Source organism: Chlorocebus sabaeus, chromosome 12 (assembly GCF_047675955.1).
Source record: "Chlorocebus sabaeus isolate Y175 chromosome 12, mChlSab1.0.hap1, whole genome shotgun sequence".
NCBI lineage: Eukaryota > Metazoa > Chordata > Mammalia > Primates > Cercopithecidae > Chlorocebus > Chlorocebus sabaeus.
In genome coordinates, this window is record NC_132915.1 from 51,227,225 (window position 1) to 51,247,240 (window position 20,016).

At 40.6% G+C, this 20,016-nt stretch overlaps 1 protein-coding gene, 1 long non-coding RNA gene and 1 pseudogene across 15 annotated transcripts in view; 2 read left to right on the forward strand and 1 right to left on the reverse strand.

The window, feature by feature from the left end:
* The window catches only part of LOC140712945 (uncharacterized), a 239,437-nt gene that overhangs the window by 739 nt on the left and 218,682 nt on the right, over positions 1-20,016 (forward strand). For 6 of the 14 annotated variants that reach the window (XR_012094816.1, XR_012094808.1, XR_012094809.1 and 3 more), the window contains exon 1: positions 13-122. This is a non-coding gene — a long non-coding RNA (uncharacterized lncRNA). Of the gene's footprint in view, positions 1-8; positions 123-4,228; positions 10,632-14,245; positions 14,409-20,016 lie in introns of those variants that run through there. The other 8 variants (XR_012094806.1, XR_012094813.1, XR_012094818.1 and 5 more) reach the window with 6 other exon arrangements.
* CDKN2B (cyclin dependent kinase inhibitor 2B) lies at positions 8,758-14,191 on the reverse strand. The gene is made up of 2 exons (XM_073021675.1): positions 13,678-14,191; positions 8,758-11,120 (listed from the first exon to the last, which is right to left on the reverse strand). The coding sequence occupies exons 1-2, from the start codon at positions 13,828-13,830 to the stop codon at positions 10,860-10,862; spliced, it is 414 nt and encodes a 137-aa protein (XP_072877776.1). The 5' UTR covers positions 13,831-14,191; the 3' UTR covers positions 8,758-10,859.
* Positions 16,752-17,693, forward strand: LOC140713068 (ubiquitin-ribosomal protein eL40 fusion protein-like; annotated as a pseudogene).

Here is a 20,016-nt window from a genome sequence, read left to right on the forward strand (position 1 = left end):
TCTTCTAGATTTGGAAAACAAGCGAAATTAAACTAAACCGCTGCACGCCTCCGACGCGACATCTGGACACGGCGTGGCGCTGGCGCTGCGGGAGCTGCGGGCCGGGCCTGGCGCCGGACTAGGTAGGTGGAGTCGCACCCGGGGGTCCCAACTGGGTCCGGGCGCCCCTTCCCCTCCCAGCTGCTCGCTCGCCGAGGGCGCCGGGCTGGGACAAGAACGGAGTCCTTTGTGTCTAGCCCATTTTTATTTTCGGTTTTAACCTTCATGACAGGCGCAGAGCATCTAGCGCTTCTTCCTCTTTCCTCTTCCCCCCGCGCTCTCCTCCCCTGCGGGCCGCTCCCCTCCTGTCGCCGCGTCCTCGCGTAGAATGGTTGTCTTGGCGACCGTTGACTGCAGCAGCCTCCACGCTTTCAGGCGCCCAGACACCCCGACACCCCTTGATCCCGCCGCCTGACTCCTAGGCGTACGTTCTCGCTCCTGTCTCCCCCTCCGTGTCCCCTCCTCCCCTTTTCTTCCACATCGCCGATCCTTTCTGGACTCTCTCCCTTCTTCCTTTCCAGCTGGGGCACAGGAAAAGCGGTCCTGTCTGGGAACAGTAAAAGCAGGGCAAGGAAAGGAAGGAGCGGCAGAAAGGAGGGGTGAGTCGAGGACACAGGGGTAGCCCGAGAATGCGGAGGAGCCGGGTCCTGAGCGCGGTCTAAGCGAGGCTCGGCTCTCGGCCAGGAACTCGGACGCGGGCTCGCAGGCTCTCCGCGCGCGGGAAGTCGAGCCCAGGACGCCGCCTTCAGGCCGGCGCGCTGACCCGGTGCCCCTACCCGGAGCCTGCGGTCTGCTTGGATCTGTCCTAAATCTCGCGGGCTGGACCCGCGGCCTGAGTGGCTGGGTGTGTGCCAGAGGATACGGGACTAGGCCCAGCTCCCGGAACCTGGAAATGTGGCCGGCTTCTCAGTGGCTTCCTGTTCATGCGCTTGGGCCTAGTGGCCTAGTTGAAGAAGTGGAACCACAGCGTGAGCCGACAGGGCCTTACAGATCAGAAGTCAAGCCCCCCAACCTTACAGGGGAGGAAAGTGAGGCCTGCACTGGCGGAGCCACCCACTTAAGGCGGTGCGGTAGCCTAGAGGAGCGGCAGACTTCCCTTTCCCCATCCCCCGCCCCATCACTTGACTTCGCTGCCGGACCTCTGTCCAAACCCAAGACAAAACGGGGCCGTTTGGATAAAGTGAGATTTAGTGATCACTCTTACGTGGCCACTCTAAATATCTATCTAGATATTTACAAATGCACCTCACCGGTAGGTAGAGTTCACTTAGAATTTACCCAACACCGTGCTTTGTGCTGGGGCCACATGCCACCTGTCTGTCTAGCATGACTGCTCTTTCTCCCTCTTCACAAATCTAGCTCTTTTTCCTTCAGGTCTCTTCTGAAGTAGCCCCTCCTCAGAAATGCTTCCCTTTCCAGGCACCCTCATACCACCGTGATTTTTTCCTTTGTTTACTTTTTTGTTGTGTAGAATGTCAGCTCCATGGGAACCAGATCCTTCTATGTGTCTTCCTGTGCACCTATGCCACGCCCCCAGCATTCCCCTCCTCCCACCACCTTCACCCGGCCTCTGCCTCTGTAGGAGGGCATTAGATTTTGTGTCCTACAGAGGAAGGGCGCTTTAGAAAGGGTTAGTTCATCTTGGAAGAAAAAGGATGTCGGATGCCAGCATAGTGTCATTTAAAGATACTGGAGGAATGGAGTGGGGGCGGTGAAGAGTTTTTTGGGCCTAGACAATGTAACTAGTTGTTGCAATGAAGCATGGTGGGGGAAGGAGAAAAGGCAACTTATTAAACATCTTTTGAAGTCGCTATCTATATCAGTCAGTTCTCCAGAGAAACAGAACCAATCGTGTGTGTGTGCGTGCCACACATATGTATATGTATATACACACGGTCATGGGGTTGCTTAACAACAGAGATATATTCTCAGACATGTATCTTTAGGCGATTTCATTGTTGTGCAAACATCATATGCAAACCTAGATGGTATAGTCTATTATACATCGAGGTTATATGGTATAGTCTATTGCTCCTAGGCTACAAACCTGTACAACATGTTACTATACTGAATACTGTAGATAATTGTAACAGAATATAGTTTTATATCTAAACATACCTAAACATAGAAAAGGTAGTATGTTGTGCTACAACTTTAGGACAGCTATGACATCACTAGGGGGTAGGAATTTTTCACTTCCATTATAATCTTATGGGACACCAGCAATATGTGACTGTGGTTGACTGAAGCATCGTTATCCAGCACATGACTCTGTGTGTGTATACAATTTTATGTATACATACATTATATGTCTACACACATATGTTGAGGGGGGGAGAAAGGGAGAGAGAGAGAAAATACTTATTTTAAGGAATTATCTCAGAAGATGGTGGGGGTTGACAAATTGGAGACACAGGGGAGAGTTGATGTTGCAAGTCTTGAATCTAAAGGCAATCTGGAGGCAGAATTTCTTCTTCCTTGAGGGACCTCAGTCATTTAAGCTCTTCAACTGCTTGGATGAGGACCACCCATATTATTGAGAATAATCTGCTTTTTAAAGTCTAGTGACTTAAATGTTAATCACATCTAAAAAATACCTCCACAGCAATATTTAGACTGGTGTTTGACTAAGACACTGCGTACCACAGCCTAGCCAAGTTTACATACCAAATTAACCATCATATTATCCCATGGTGCCTGAGGGGTTCTCTGACCCTTAGTTTTCTGAGGATCAAATTTAAATTGGGGGATCTGTTTTTATTTATTGGACCCATATAGCTCAAAGTATAATCATTTTCTCTCCACAGGAACTAGACCTAGGGATAAGGGTAATTGCTTATTTCAGAGGAATGCCATCTGAATAAGAGGATAATTACATAGTAAGCTCTCTGTTCAAAAAATGTAAATGTTAAAATTTGAACATTGAAATTCCATCTTAGTTTCCGCCACTGCTGCTGCCCAATAACTGTTCTCTTTCAGTTGCAGTATGCAGGGGAATTTTAAGTTTAATATTAGTCTCAGCAAAATACAATGATGAAGATGACTCTCTAGCATAACAATGGGTATGTGGTATTCCAAATCCTTTTGGAATTTGGAGTGAGTTTTGGCTATGTGCTCTTCAAAAAATTAGTAATGAAGAACTGAGCATGCACTTTCACTTATATTACTTATTTTATCCTCACAGTGGCCTTTCAAAATTGGGATTATTACTCCTGTTTTACAGGTGAAAAGAATGAGGCCTAGAAAGGCTCAAATCTTGAATACTTCACAGCCAGCAAGAGCCAGGGCTGGAATCATCAGGAAGGCCTTTGGGCTACAAGCCTTGTGCCCTTTTTGTTGTCCCAAAGGCCAGGCTCGATAGGGAGTGAGTTATCTGTGGGTCAGTTACACAGACAGAATCACTGAATATTGGAACTTTTTGGGGTTATCTTCCATTGGCCTAAAAACCTGAGTTAATTGAGTTTTTTTAACAGGGGTAAACAATTTGCTGTTTTAGATCAGTGAATTCATTCCATAGGTGGAGATAGGAGAGAAAAATATTAGTGAATATCCCTTGTCTTGTTCTCCTCCTCCCGCAACTTAATGTCCTAGGACACTAGCTTTATCCCTTAGGTAACTCTTGATTATCCAAATTTCATGAGAAACTTTCCTAACATTGCACATACTCAAAGTCAAAACCCCAAAGTCATAAGAAAAAAGATACCATAAGCAAGATTAAAAAACAATTATTTGATCATATACGTTAAAAGATTAATTACTAGACTCTATAAGTAAATACATAATCCAGTAAAACAACAATTGAATCAAAAAGGGCAAAGGATATAATAGTTTATAGTAGAATATGTGCAAATGGTAAAAAAATGAAAAGATAATCTTACTCATTAATAAACAAATGTAAACAGAAACAATGACATATAACCACAAGTGTGGCAAAAAGAAAAAAGACTACTTTGACAAAGTTGTCAGGAAACAATCACTCTTACTATTACAACTTGGCATAATTGTTTTGAAAGGCAGCATTACAATATCTATCAAAACTGTATGTGCATATTTGTACCCTCTGACTCAGCTATTCCACTATTTTAAGTATGTAAAGACACACAAATAATGTATGGAAATATATACACACATACATACTATATATTATATATAGTTCATATGTATATGTTTATGTATATATCTATATACTTATATACACCCTTCGACTCAGCAATTCTATTCCTATAACTCATGTATGAAACATATATAATACATATGTTTATATACACATATGTACACACATATCTAAGTATGGGAAGATGTACACACACGTACACATATATACATACTTATGTATATATGTATTTTATGTATGGATACATATGTATATATGGATAGATTTTACACCCACAGACACATTTAGATGTGTAACTTCAGCTAAAGCAATTTCACTCCTATGTAAATTGCTACAGACAACTTGTATAAGTATGCAGAAATGTTTCTTTATAGCTGTGTGTATTAGCAAACAAAGTGCAAGAAAGAGAAAAACAATTGACATGCTTGTGAGGAGACTGTTTTATTTATTTATTTATTTTTTTGTTAGGGCTCATTCATAAAATACAAAACCGTGCAGCCATAAAAAATAATGAAGTACATCTATATGCACTGACAACGGAAGTTGTCAAAGATCTATTGCTAATTAAAGAAAGCAAATGACAGAATAGTATGATCCCATTCATGTTTTCCAAATACACGTGCTGGAGGAGAGATGTTTGCAATTATATGTACTTATATTTCTGGAAGGATAATTAAATATTTTTAATAGTGGTTACCTTTGGGTAGTAAGAGTGAGAGTGGGAAAGTTTCAGATTTTTGCTTACCACTTTTTGCTTTCTGGACTGTTTGAAAGTTTACCATGAGCAAGAATTATTAAATAACAACCACAGGAATGTTGGGGCTCAAACCTAGAAATTCTAATTTTGTACACCTGGAGCTGATCAGCAAGTCTAAATGTTAAAACATCCCCATGGGTGATTCTGACGTGGAGCCAGGGTTGAGAAATAATTTTCTCAAATGGAAGGGGTTTTAAACTTGTTGCCCTCAAATGACTACTGAGGCAAACACCATTCTTATAGACATAAGAAACACTTGGAGCAAATGTGTAATAAAGTGTTATGCTTCCCTAGAAAGGGGACGACCTTAAATCTTTCTGTTTATGGTGGTATTTAAACATATTAGAAACTACTAATTTTGGAATAGGCTTATTGTGATAAATCTAAATATCAAAGGCAGTCCAGAGATTAGCAAGTAATGGAGGATGATCAAATGTTTTTCAGAAAATATTATAGGTGGCATTTGGGCAGGAGATTCCGAGAATGGCAAAAGGGTACCTCTGTGCCCTAGGAAAAGTGATAGAGCTTAGAAACTCAGAACTCAGATGGATTGAGAAGCCATGCCATATACATCTTTCCAACAGTCACCCTCCAGACGAAAACTCTGTGTTGACAAAAATCTGCTGACTTGTCTGTGGGTTTGTGAACAGAATAAACTGTTTCTTCTTTTATGTTTATGTATTATTGCTTATAACTATATTCTAAAATATATAATAACAAATAATAACAGTACTTGCAGCTTAATGAAAGAAAAAATGCAAGTATCTTATTTATACTAAGAGAGGAGAGAAAACTGAAGAACAATGGATTATCCTTACATATTTGGTTTGGGATTACATTGAGAGCTACCTAAATACCAGAAACTCATTCTTGGTCCTGACTCCTATTCTGTTATCCATAGCTCAGTACCTACTATCTAGTGCAGAAAGAAGTGGAATGGAATGATCAGGAAGACCCAGTTTTTAGCCAAGACTAAAAGTTTTTAGCTAAGGGGATAGAAGAATTTGCGCACAGATAGAAGGCAGATGGGAATTTGTTTAAAACGGAATGGAGACCCAGAGGTCACATAAGACAGGGTTTAGAGGAAGTAGCCCCAACAACATCATAATACAGAGCACTGATAATGAGATGATAGATAGATTATGCATTTGGGGAGGAGGCCAAATATAAAAAATAAGACATAGTTTATTTACTGTAATTGGTCTTAAAGTTTTGAGTGGAACTCTGTTGTAAAATATTTTCTGTGCCAGAGCTGACTCCTTATACCTACTGGAAGTCTAATGCCAGGGGCTTCTGAGTGGGAAGTGGATTAGTAGGTGTTTGGGGTCCTTTGTAAACTTCTAGTGTAATGTGAATAGCTGTGAGGTAGTCAGCGTGTCATCTTAATACATTGTTCTTAGTTCTTTTTCCAGCAAACTCTTTGTTTTACATTTAGTTCACACCGCAAATTAGTAAGTCAGGCTTGGTACTTTTTGACCCACACATTAATTTACAATTAATGTGCTTAATGTACACTCCGTGCCAGTTACATATTATTAATTAGTGGCACTAGTATTAGTTCAAATTTTCTTTTATTATGTAATTAATAGGGCCTATGTTTGAAAGTTACTGTGTTTCTGTAAAATGAAGTATTTTTTTCCTTATAAAAGGAATGACATTAAAATCTCCTGAGTAGGGAATTTAAGAGGCAAGAAAGGAGTAATTTCATTTGGATAGCTGAAATTGAGAAAAGTTTTATAGAAACTTTTCAGGTATGAAGGATAGTAGTAGAGATGTTACACGAGTTAGCACTCATATGTTGAATTAGTTAAGGAACCAATGTGGGAATCTAGGTCTTCTATCTTCCAGTCAAGTCCTAGTTTCACTTTTCTTCATTCCCTCTTCCTTTCCTGTCGTTATGAGTAGAATAGGAAGATACTGAAAGTATTGAGGCTCAACTGTTGCTCCTTTAAGTAATTTCTAAAATTAAAATTGTCTTATTTTCATATATATGTGATTGTGTATCTAGGTATCTATTTGTAGCTTAGTAGTTGAACACCGTGAATTACACCAACCTAAGCATTATTTTCCAAGTTTTCATCAAATAACTAAACAGTTTCTGTTAATACTGAAAATCTAGTAAACGTGTCAGAATTTGGTTATGATTAGTTGCTGACATAAAACATGAGGGCAGACTTCACTGTACTTTAGAAGATACTGGCTTTCACATTTGCCCCAGAAGGGAGTTCACATGAGTGCTTCTTCAGATAACGTCTCTAAGTTTTGCATATCATTAGTTCTACTTGCTCCACTTTTGATAGAGTGGCAATGTATTGAACATTGTAAAACTTATGCCCTATGATTAAAAAAATCCATCTCTGGTAAAGCATAAAAAGAAAATGAGTATATTTTTCACTGTTTAAAATAATTGAGGGAGTAATTATAGAGTCAGCAAAAAGAAAAAAAGAACCCTACTGACTTACCACATATCAATGCACACAGTGTGTTTTTAATATTTTCAAAAAAGGGAGGGCAATCTCAATGTAAGTGTAAATGAAATTAGTTTTTGCATATATTTGCTGAAGGTCAGTTACCTAGCTTCATACGATAAATTATTTGGCCCTGGACACAATATTGTGTTTGCCATACTAGGGAAAGGAAATATGAAAGTATTCCTAAGTATAGATTTTCCTAGAGGCATTTGGGGTTTTATCAGTCTCGAGCTCTCCTCTTGAAACTGTTTCATTCCTTAGTTATGAAATTACTAATTTTAACCATTTAAGGCACAGGAAATTTTACATAATTTTGATTTAATAGCAAAATACCCTTTAAAAAATTAATCCACTTAGGTGAAAAAGACAAAAATGAAGCCAAATGAATGTTATTAAATTTATAAATTTATTTCACTTTCCAGATCTTCTTGGAATAAATGTCAGTAGAATTTGTATAAACCTTGGTAACGTCTTAGACTTAGATACAAACTTAACAGGTATATTTAATTTTCTGTAATTCCACAATGGAGCCAGAAGCAGGACTCATGAAAATAGTAACTATATGTTTCTGCATGTATCCTTCAAAGTGAAATCCTTAACAAATTTAACAGTATGTAAAACATACTGTTAATGTATGATGAAACAGCTAAACCTGTCTGCCTGGTGGCTTCAAAAATGGAATTAATTTTTACATGGCATCGATAAGTTACTATTTCAATACAACCATGTGGTAATTGATACCCAATAATGTTTTAGGTTTGCTTTATACCCGCCCCCCCCCCCCGAAAAAAACCTAACAAAACTAAAAAGCAGTGTAATATAGTACTGTGGGATCCACAATAGCATTTTCTTTAGTTTCCCTTTATATCAGGTTGTCATTAGGAAAGATTCCACAAGTTATTTAAACTAGAAATGAAGTAACATGTTTCATATCTATTTCAAGGGATAATTTTTCATGACCCAGTATAATGCAACTAACAAATTTAAACGTCTTGGAATTTAAGATATAGAGGTCAAATTAAGGGATTTTATAAATCAAACAGGAGATTTTAAATTATCAACTGACTTCCTTTACATAGAATGTTTTCTAGTAATTGTAAAATACTGTAACTTTAAAAATATTATTCTTGTAACCTCTAATGACTGAGTGCTTAAGTGATAACTAGAAATATATTTTCTGTCTCTGTGCTTCAGTTTGAAAATGGAGGTTCCATGATCTTTGTTCCAAACATTTGGGTTCTTATAGGTGTTTTTTGGGGGGGGTATTTTCCATATTGTTGACATTTTAAAATAGTTTTCAAACAAGCTGTTTATATTCACTAGAAGTTAGAGAAAGAAAAGCCTCCTTAGGAACTTACAAGGGAGATCACTGTGTATTTCTGCTTTTTTTTTTTTTTTAAGTTATCTTCATGTGTATCATTATTGATTTTGGAGGACAAGCTGGTGCAACGGGAAGAAAAGCAAGACAACCATAATCAGCTTTGGAACTAGATGCACTTACTTTGTGCACCCATGGAATGAATATCTCGTGATCTTTGGCAAGTTATTTGATATTTCTTTGCCTCATTGTCCTCATCTGGGAAACAATACCTCTCAGGTTTATGTATTAAATGAACAAATATATTTTAATGCATACCTGGTACAGATTATATGTCAATAAATATATCCTTTCCCCAATAATATAAGATCTGATTCTCAACTAACTTTCCCCAGTAATATGTTCACTTTGGGAATAGGAATTGGTAGAGAAGTAAAGATTTGTGTATTCAACTCAGATGTACTCCTTCTTATAAGTCTCCACTCTCAAATTACTTTTTTCCGTTCCTTTTTTATCTTTTAAATGTGTATCTAGTGGAATGAGCATTTAGAAGCATGATACATGTATAAATTTTGTGTTTAATTTTCTATGGCATATGTAAGCAGTTTTTATGAATTGCTGGTATTGCTTCTGAGCAATTATTACAAATGTTGAGAGAAGGGAACCCCTGTGAACCTTTAACATTTCTCAGGAGTTAGTGGTAAATCCATGAACATATATTTTTAAACCAAATTACCCACCTCTTGGAGTTCAATCTCTGTTAATTCTTTATGAAAGCAGTGAAGTATCAGTTCCAATGATATAATGATAAAGCAACCCTGGAAATTAAATCCCAAAGCAGTGCACCTTTAGATTGTTCAGTAGATAGTAGGACATCCCATGAGCCATCACATATTTTCAAGTTTTTATAGTCAATCTATTTTTTCAGCAATCTTTTGGGAAATATGCCAAGACAATTTACTGCATACGTGCATCTATCTTCTAAAAGACATTTGGGATATTTCTTAGTCTGACCTCTGCACCCTGAGACACTCTATAAAGGAAACAATCAGAAAAATTTAACAAAGAAATAAATAGGTTAAGAAGAAAGCAATCTAGGCGTTTGCACTGAGTTTGCAACAGCGCCATTGCTACATTTAAGAGCTGTAGTTCTTCCTCACATTTTAACTGAGAGCCACCAGTTATAATGTTACTTAAAATCTCCCCATTAAATAAGACAGTTGCTGAACAACTAAAAAGTACAAAATATCACAAAATCAAAAAGCAGCAAGTCACAAGGCGATTTCCGCATCCTAGCGTGTGTGTGTATATGTGTATGAAAGAAAATGTTACAGTTAACCGTTAAAATTGCTTTCACTCCACTCCACCACCTCATCCTGTGGAGTCTGCCTCCGGAACGCCGCGGGAATCTCTCAGTGTAGTTGGACCAAAGGCCAGCACCCTCTGCAAAGGTGCTCTGCGGCGTCGTGATCCAGGGATTTTAGGATCTGTCGTGGCTTGCACATCCTCTCTTACCCCTCTGCTATCTGGTGGAGTTGGGCGCGGGTCTCCAGGGCTTCCAGAGAGTGTCGTTTCGCGTGTTACTTGCCATGCACACAAACTAAAGCGCCGCCGGGCACTTACTGAAGCCTACCTCGGCCCTCGTCCACTTTGTCCTCAGTCTTCAGGTTTTCCTTTTTGCCTCTAGGGCCTAACTTGTGGGTTCGCCTTAACTCCTCAGCAGACAGTGGAGTGAACGCATCGACTGCCCCCACCCAAATGCCAATCACTGCCTTCTCCCGCTCAGCGCTGGAGTCATTCCATCGGAAGATTCTTCCGTAGCCACCAGGGCCGGTCAAGGATTTCATATGCACTTTCCCTCAGAAAAACCTCTGGAACGTCACACACTCCTAAATATCCCTGGAAATCTGCGTCTCTGTGTTTGGCTTCATGGTGAGTATCGAGGGCCAGATCCAGACAAAGAAAAAAATGTAAGGAAGGTTATTATTCCTGGTTGGCTCCTCCTTCCTGCGAGTCTCAGACAGGCTTGTAGGCTTATAGGCTTTCCGCCACTCCCCGTTGGCAGCCTTCATCGGATTAGGTGGGTGGGGGTGGGAAATTGGGGAAGAAAATAAAGTCGTTGTGGGCAGCTGGGGAACCGGGCGGCTGGGGAACCTGGCGTCAGTCCCCCGTGGCCGCGCGCAGGTACCCTGCAACGTCGCGGTGGCCCCGCTCCTCGGCCAGGTCCACGGGCAGACGACCCCAGGCATCGCGCACGTCCAGCCGCGCCCCGGCCCGGTGCAGCACCACCAGCGTGTCCAGGAAGCCCTCCCGGGCAGCGTCGTGCACGGGTCGGGTGAGAGTGGCGGGGTCGGCGCAGTTGGGCTCTGCGCCGTGGAGCAGCAGCAGCTCCGCCACGCGGGCGCTGCCCATCATCATGACCTGCCAGAGAGAGCAGAGTGGTCAGAGCCAGGATGGGGGCAGGTATGGGAGATGCCGGCCGGGGCAAGGCAGGTGGAGCCATTTAAAGAAACACCTATTTGTGAAGTATTCACCCAGTGCAGAGGTGTTCAGGTCTCTGGTGTCTGGTGTTTCTTCATTTGCTGATGCAATCCGCTTTCCCACCCCACCTTCAGGTTATACTCCACTCAGTACAAATTAAATGCCATTTTATTCTCTAAACATGTAGAGACAAGAAAGTTGATGGTAAAGTGATGATCGTCATTGTGGAAAAACAAATCTTGATTTCCATCGGAACATGGGAATCTATTTTGTTAAGTGATTTATGGGCAGAGTTAAATTTATTTGGCTTTTAAAGTTTTAAATTATTTGCCTTCCTGACCCCTCCTCCATAATCCAGGTCTAAAAATGTTTATTAGGTACTCAACTACTGTTTGTTAGAAGTTGGGAGTAATGGTTTAGGGGAGAAAATAAACAATTAAGTTTCTTTTTTCTTCCTTTCTTTTCAAAATTTATTTAGTTCTCATAGCAAATCCCATGTGGAAGGCTTTTGTTTGTCATGTGTCTGTGCTCATAACTGGATTGTACTGTGATAATTTGAGCCAAAGTTGGAGATTAGAAGGGAAAAGCAAATTAAATCATGCAAAATCTTACATAATTACAAGAATAAATGATTTTTCCTTAATAAACAGTTCATCATTTTTATTTTAGAGTAATATTTTTAATGTAACATAAAACTAACGATATATACTACAGGATTTTATAATAGCTAAGATTTAAAAACGTTAAACAGTAAATATTTTGCTATATAAAAAGAGCTTGGGCCAGGCACAGTGGCTTATGCCTGTAATTCCAGCACTTTGGGAGGCCAAAGTGGGCAGATCACCTGAGGTCAGGAGTTCGAGACCAGCCTGGCCAATATGGTGAAATCCCGTCTGTACTACAATAAATAAATAAATAAATAAATAAGCTGGGCATGGTGGGGCGTGCCTGTAGTCCCAGCAACTCAGGAGGCTGAGGCAGGAGAATCACTTGCACCCTGAAAGCAGAGGTTGCAGTGAGCTGAGATCACACCACTGCACTCCAGCCTGGCTGACAAAGTGAGGCCTCGTCTCAAATAAATAAATAAATAAATAAATAGAGCTTGGATGTTAGCAATCAGGATGATGCATAACTTAGAAAAAAATGATGTTTTGCAGGAGTAATCCTGTAGCAGTCCTTTGTGAACATGAACATTATGAAAACATTTGCTGTCATATTTTAAGTTAATTATAAGACAATTTTTGGTAACAAATGTCTAAAATTGAGTTATTTGTTATGGGTTTATGTACTTTAAAATATACCATTTAATTGAAAGGCAGTATACTTCTCGTTTTGTCAGCTTGTTTCATTAATATTAGAAATGTTCATTTCATCTCTTGAAAACCATAAGTTATATCTACTAGTGATGTAAGGATAGTTTACATAGAAAAAAGAGGGGAAAATAGCTGTTCTTAATATTTCAGAAAATGGTGAATTACATATATAACTTGTTTTTATAATTATTAATAGAATTTTAAGTTTTTAAGAAGCACTTTACAATAGTTTTGCTCCTTTAAAAATCCCTTGTTATACCACTATTCTAAGAATTCAAAAGAAATGAACACTTCTTTAAAATCTACACTATTAACAAGATCCCTTAATATTAGCTTAGTTTTGGAGGGTGATAGTGAGGTGAATACTGAATATGGCCAATAGCCAACAGTAAAGTACAAAAGCATTGTCCTAGATTGTAAAATAAATTAAAAATATCAGTACTAATTAAAGCAGGATTCGTAAACATTGAATAAGTGTATTTTAACAATGAAGATAAGGATGCATTATTTATGAAGATCCTTTGCCATTCAAAAAGGACCTAACAGTTGCTGCAGGAATATTTTTGTAATCTGGGCACTGAGTATGATAATTAAAGAATGAGAAACCTATAGAACTATATATTTTTTCTCTTATGCATCACTCATAAGACATTGCTAACATAAAAGGAACTAAGTGCTGTGGCTGAGGATTCCGGTCTCATTCCTTTGAATTCAATTAGCCTCTATGAGAAAACAATACAACAGATTTCATATAGTAGCTTAAAAGTTTACACTGATTTTTTCCATGTACTATGATTTTGTAGAATTCCTTAAATCCAATCCAGAATGTGTAACTTATAGTTTACTTATCTTTATCGTTGAAAGCAAACAGACAAGATAATCGTCCTCCCTAAATAACCTTTCCTTTTCGCCTTTTCGCCCCAATTCAATCTATTCCTTGCATCTCTGATGATGAGATGGCAGAACAAAAACCACTAAAAAAGCTTAAACAGTGGATTTTTCAATGTCTCTCTTTAGAATTTTTGCTGGATAAAAGCCTGTTTTACGCCTGGGCTGCACACCTCCGGCCAAGGGAGACTGCTATACAAATCTATATCGGCGATCTTGGTTCCAGCCCCGACCCGCCGAGGCCGCGCCCCGCGTTCGCGCGCCCCCTGCCGGCGAGGCCCTGGGGCCCCAGCTACCTGGATCGCGCGCCTCCCGAAGCGGTTGACTCCGTTGGGATCCGCGCCGGCTTCCAGGAGCTGTCGCACCTTCTCCACTAGTCCCCGCGCCGCGGCGCTGGTCAGGCCCTCATCGCTGCCGCCTCCACTGGGCATGCCCTTGTTCTCGCGCATTCCGCAGTCCCCAGACTCGCAGCGGCCCGGATAATCCACCGTTGGCCGTAAACTTAACGACACTCCTCCCTTCTTTCCCACGCTGCTCCGGCGCACTCTCTCCTTCCTAGAAGAGCTGGGCTCAGCTTCATTACCCTACCGCCGTCCTTCTGCGGCTTGGGGCCCCGCGCAATGGTCGAGCCGCCGGTAGTTAGCTCCGGGCTTTTCCTGGCGCTCAAGAACTAGCGGGCGCTCCTGGATTGCTTCTGGGGAAAAGCGCCTAGCGCGGCCGCAGCCGAGCTCAAAGCGGCTCTGGCCGCAGGGTGCGGACGCGTCGCGGAGTCCTGACTACCCCGCCTCGCTCTGGCAGAGTGGGGAGCCAGCCGGCAAAGAATTCCGTTTTCAGCTGGGCCAAGGGGCCGGCCTCTCCCCACCCCCTTAGGCTCCGCCCCCTGTCCGCTGTGCTCGCCGGGAGGCCAGGCCTCGGCCGACGCGTCACGAGGGAGGGGAAGCCTGCCCAAAGGTGCTGGGACGCATGCGTCAGAGACTGGGCCAGGGAGCCGCCAGGAATGCCGGCTGGACTGCTCGCTGGATGTCCGGTAAAGCCAAGGCTAATATTTTGGGAATGTTAACCCACTACCCTCAGCTCCTAATCCCCAGTAGGCGGAGCAGAGGATTTCTGTTCCTTCAGCCTTAGGCCAGTTGGTTTCACTGTGGAGACGTTAGTGGCTCCCTTGTGGCCCAGAGAAAGACATTGAAAATAACTCCGTCTTTCTTAAGATGTCTGAGAGCGACAGCTCTGCACCTGTCATACAAGTTAAATTCATCCCCAGGCAGTACTTGAACTTCACAAGTTTCGTATCTTGTGTCAACCTTAGCGGTTTTCTCTTGGATGTGTCTTTCTATTTGAATTTGTCAACCATAAAAATAGAGAAAAATCCCGAGAATCATGTTTTGCATGTGCTTTTTAATTCTTTCCATGTTTGCATTATGGATACAACCCTTGAGAGAGAGATAGAGAGAGAGAGAGAGAGAGAAACTAGTTCGAGATTGTGAGTGGCAACCTAGCACACAAGACAAAAAAAAATTGTGCTTTAAGAATCTGAGATCCCAGTTTCATCATATTTGCACAGTAAATCTTTGCACTCTTACCTATTTAAACCCACTTTGTCAAGTATTTTATTTTTATCATGAGTAATAAAGGAAATTTATGCAGTAATAATGAAACATAAGAGAGGGGTGTGGTGCTGGGCTTGTCATTAAACAGGCTGAACCTGTCATTAAATTCTCTTCTGAAGATTTAAATGCCAAGTGCTTTTTTTTTCTTTCTAATCTTCCTGGGTGAGTTTGAATCAACATTTATTACTTTAAATATTTAAAACATTTCAGCGGATGCTACATTGGATAGGAAGAGAACCACAAGTTACGGATTTGTTGCCTAAAAATTTGGTGAGGAACTACATAAGTGGACCTCTCCTAAAAGTGAACAGTTTTTATTTACAGAATCATTTTGGTTCGGAGTGCTGAGGAAGAAAAAGTCTTAACAGGAGGGCAATTGCTTGCGTATTGCAAAATGAGAGTCTTCACAGTTTTTTTTTTTTTTTTTTAAACCTTAGCTCTGACTCCTCATTACCCCAAATCCCTGTAGAATTTTAAAAAGCTCTTTATTTTAAAGGCAATGGGGCCCATGGAAGTGGTGGTTAGGGCTGAAAATCTACTGACAGAGCCTCAACAGAGCTGAAATCCACCTGGACAGGGAAGGGAACCGGGTAGCATTAGTAACAACTTCTTTCTCTTTCCCATCCAACCACCATTTCCTAGTCTTCGGTTTCTTAATTTCTCTACCTTTTACTCTTACGCTTTTGCTTTGACCTTTGAGTTTCTCTGAAACCTATCAAAAAAGTTAGGACAAGATAGTCTGAGCCAATTCCTGAGCCATTTTCTTAGGTAGTAAATGTCTCTGAAAAATGAAAACTGTTTGGAGTTGATAAGGAAAGGGAAGATGATGTTTTTCTTTGAGGGGGACATAAAGAATGGTGATAGGGAAAGAATCAATGAGTAAGTAGAATGACTGAGAATCTTCCACGAAGCAGACGTGTGAGCTTTGCGAAGCAAGTTGACTGAATGCAAAACAACCTTGGGTAGGGAGAATGTTGCCGGGGGCATTCGCGCTTACTAGCACCACGGACAGCGCTTTGCTTATACTCATGCCTGGGTGGTCCTGACCAGCTCCAGACAAAATTCTAAAGCTTCACACTTGATCTTCCAAAGCCCCTTTTCTCCCATCAAGTAGAAAGAACATTATGGAAGCTCAATGGATTTCTTTGAAAAACCAACCTGCTCAACCTGGTTTTCAAATATGATTGGATTTTATCTAATATTCTCTGTATAAAGAATATTATATAGTCTATATTTAGAAGAAGAGAAGAGAAATCAAACTTATTGTGTACTGTGTACCAAGTGCTTTACAACTGTTGTTTCATTTAACACTCATAAAACTCCTCTGTGGCATGTGTCCATATTTCAATTTTACAGACAAGCCTAAAGGATCAGAGAAGTTGAGTGACTTGTATACTAGCTAATCATGGTTGGAGGTGGGTATAACTTGTGCGACTTCAGAGTCTTTTTATCCTTTATACTACATAGTGTGTTTTTAGCAGCTGTCATGGTAGGCTTAACTGGAAAAATGTAATAAACTGGTTTATAATTATTTTTCAGTCTACACTGTGTTTTCCAGATGGCTCACTTCACAGCACACCCTTAACAGACTTCAAAGATGACATTTCACATGTAATACAATAGCACATTTGTCTTGGACAATAGAGTGAGATTATGAAACATTCTACCTCTCTTCCTCTTTTTGAAACCCAGCTGTCTCTAGGGTGAAACACAATCTGTTGTTAATGCTTTAAACACATTTAAAAGATGAAGTGGATGGGAACATAGTGGGCAGCTGAAACTTGGAATTGTCAGAGCCATGTCTTTTAATAAGGTGGATAATTTATAATGAGAAGAAAGAGAAAGTTAATGGTAAATTGGCATGGAATTTTGGAAGTCAGTGGAAGGGAATGAGTAGTATCCATTCCAATGTTGCACATAACTCAGATCACTAGTAATAATATTTTTATATTCTAGTTGGTGAAATTGTATATGACCTCGCTATAAAAGTATGAATAGATCCGCCATCCTCTTTTTCCTCAACAAGGTGGCTGAGCTGCAGACGCAGCTATGCAGCTCTTTGTGAAGACCCTCACGGGCAAGACCATCATCCTTGAGGTCGAGCCCAGTTACACCACTGAGAATTTCAAAGCCAAAATTCAAGACGAAGAGGGTATCCCACCTGACCAGCAGCGTCTGATATTTGCTGGCAAGCAGCTGGAGGATGGCTGCACTCTCTCAGACTACAACATCCAAAAACAGTCCACCGTGCACCTGGTGCATTACTGAGTCTTCCCTCTGCCAGCTCACCTAGAAATACAGCTGCGACAAGATGATCTGCCACAAGTGCTGTGCTCACCTGCACCCCTGTGTTGTCAACTGCCACAAGAAGTGTGGCCACACCAAAAGCCTGTGCCCCAAGAAGGTCAAAGAAAGCTCTTCCTTCCTCGGAGGGCAGCCTCCTGCCCAGGCCCCATGGCCCTGGAGCCTTAATAAAGTGTCCCTTTCATTGACTAGAAAAAAAATGTATGAATAGAATTAGTTGACTGGCCAAGAGAAACAGCAACCTAACCTTGCCCTCATTTATACACACTTTTGCATATGGTTAGGTCTAAGATAGTGTTTATAAGTGAGAAGAGAAGAAAATTCATAGTCTCTTTTGGGGCTTCTTCAAATTTTTTATGACACACCTTCCCATCAGGAGGTTTGATTTTCTCCATTTTATGAGTTGGGATTTATTGCCCCATGATCCACAGTATATCCACTTCTGTATTCCCATGTGTTTTTCAAGATTAATTAAATGATGGACTTGTTCATCATTTTAGCATCTGTATTAGTTTGCTAGGGCTGCCATAACAAAATACCACAGATTGAGTAGCTTAAACAACAAATATTTATTTTCTCAGAGTTTTAACTTCTCCTGAGGCCTCTCTTCTTGACTTGCAGATGGCCATCCTGCTACTGCCTCTTCACATAGTCATCCCTCTGTGCACACATGCCCCTGGATCTCTTGTGTGTGTCCAAATTTCCTCCTCTTTTGAGGACACCAGTCAGATTGGATTAGGGCCCACCCCAGTGGCCTTATTTAACTTAGTCACTTCTTTAAGGGCTCTATTTCCAAATACAGTCAAATTGTGAGGTATTGGGGTTAGGACTTTAACATAAGAATTTTGAGGTGACAGAATTTACCCATAACAACAGCATCTTAATTTTTATACATTTTACTTTTCATTTCTTTTAAAACTGTTATTAATAATTTATTCATTTGAATAAGGAGTAAAATAAGGCTAGGACATTGAAATTGGTTGAAATTGCTACCAGTGTCTTGTATCTCTCTCTCTCTCTCTTTTTTTCTTAATAAGGGACAGATTTTACCTTGTCGACCAGGCTGGAGTGCAGTAATGTGAGCAAGGGTCATTGCTGCCTCGAACTCCTGGGCTTAAGGGATCCTCCTGCCTCAGCCTCCAGAGTATCTGGGACTACAGGTGTTGGCCACCATGACTGGCTAGTATTTTTACTTTTTTGTAGAGGTGAAGTCTTGCCATCTGGCCCAGGCTGGTCTCGAACTCCTGGGCTCACACAGTTCTTTCACCTCAGCCTCCCAAAGTGCTGGATTACAAGCATGAACCACTGCAGCTGGCCTCTTGTTTCCTTTAATCTAGTTTCCCCCTTTTGCCTTTTTTTTTCTTTCAATTTATCTACTGCAGAATTCGGCTTTATCTGTAGTTTTCTAAAGCTTAGATTTTACTAAATGCTTCTTTATAATGACACTTAACATTTTTCTTTGTCATTTGTATTTCTCTTATTTTATTATTTAGGCCTAGAGTCTGTATGTGATTCAGGTTTGCTATTTGGGTAAAAGTATTTAATAAGTGGTATTATGTACTTTCACCAAGAGACACATAATATGGTTGCCTCTTTCTATGATTCTAGCAGCCATGGATAATTATTTCATAGATTATTATTTTCTTGGGGGTGGCAAAATGGTGATATTCTAATTTTACTATCCCTTCATTTACTAGCTGGAATGTCTTTTTAAATTTTCTATTTATTTATTATTATTTGAGACAGAGTCTCGTGCTGTCACCCAGGCTGGAGTGCAGTGGTGTGATCATAGCTCACTGTAACTTGCAACTCCCAGGATCAAGTGATTCTCCCACCTCAGCTTCCCCAATAGCTAGTACTACAGGCACACACCACCTGGCTAATTTTTAATTTTTTTTTGTAGAGACGAGGGTCTTGCTTTTTTGTGCAGGCTTGTCTCGAACTCCTGGGCTCCAGTGATCCTCCTGCTTCAGCCTCCCAAAGTGTTGGGATTACAGACATAAGCCACTGTACCTGGCCTGGAATATTTCTATATAGAAAGTTCTCTTCATTATCTACTTGATTGCCTTCAGGCATATGTAAGAAAGACAGGATAAGCCACTAGATTTTGAAATGCATTTATAAATTTTCAAAATAATGAGTTGAGTCTCTAGCATCTTTCAAAGGTGACTAATGATTTTAACATTACTATAAACCTATAGATTTAAACATAATTGTTGTGTTTCAACCTATTATAGTTATTACTCCTGTTGATGATCAAGCTCTGTCTTTGGCCAGTGGGAGCCTCTGCAAATTGATTTCTGAATCTTTTTGACATGGAACTATTAGTCTTTGACAAAATCTTTGATTTCTGATATGACAGTCTATTCCAGTTTTATCTTATACACTTCCAGTCCTATATATAATATTAACAATTTTTCAAAGAATTGCTGGTTTTATTTTTAGTGGGAAATGGTATTTAAAATAAGGAAGTTGGCCAGGCACAGTGGCTCACACCTGTAATCCCAGCACTTTGGGAGGCTGAGGAGGACAGATCACAAGGTCGGGAGTTCAAGACCAGCCTGGCCAATATGGTGAAACCCTGTCTCTACTAAAAACAAACAAAATTAGCTGGGCGTGGTGGCACATGCCTGTAGTCCCAGCTACTCGGGAGGCTGAAGCAGAAAAAAGTAAATAAAATAAGGAAGTCTGCCTATGTGGGTTATCCACTTCTTTTTTAGGGCT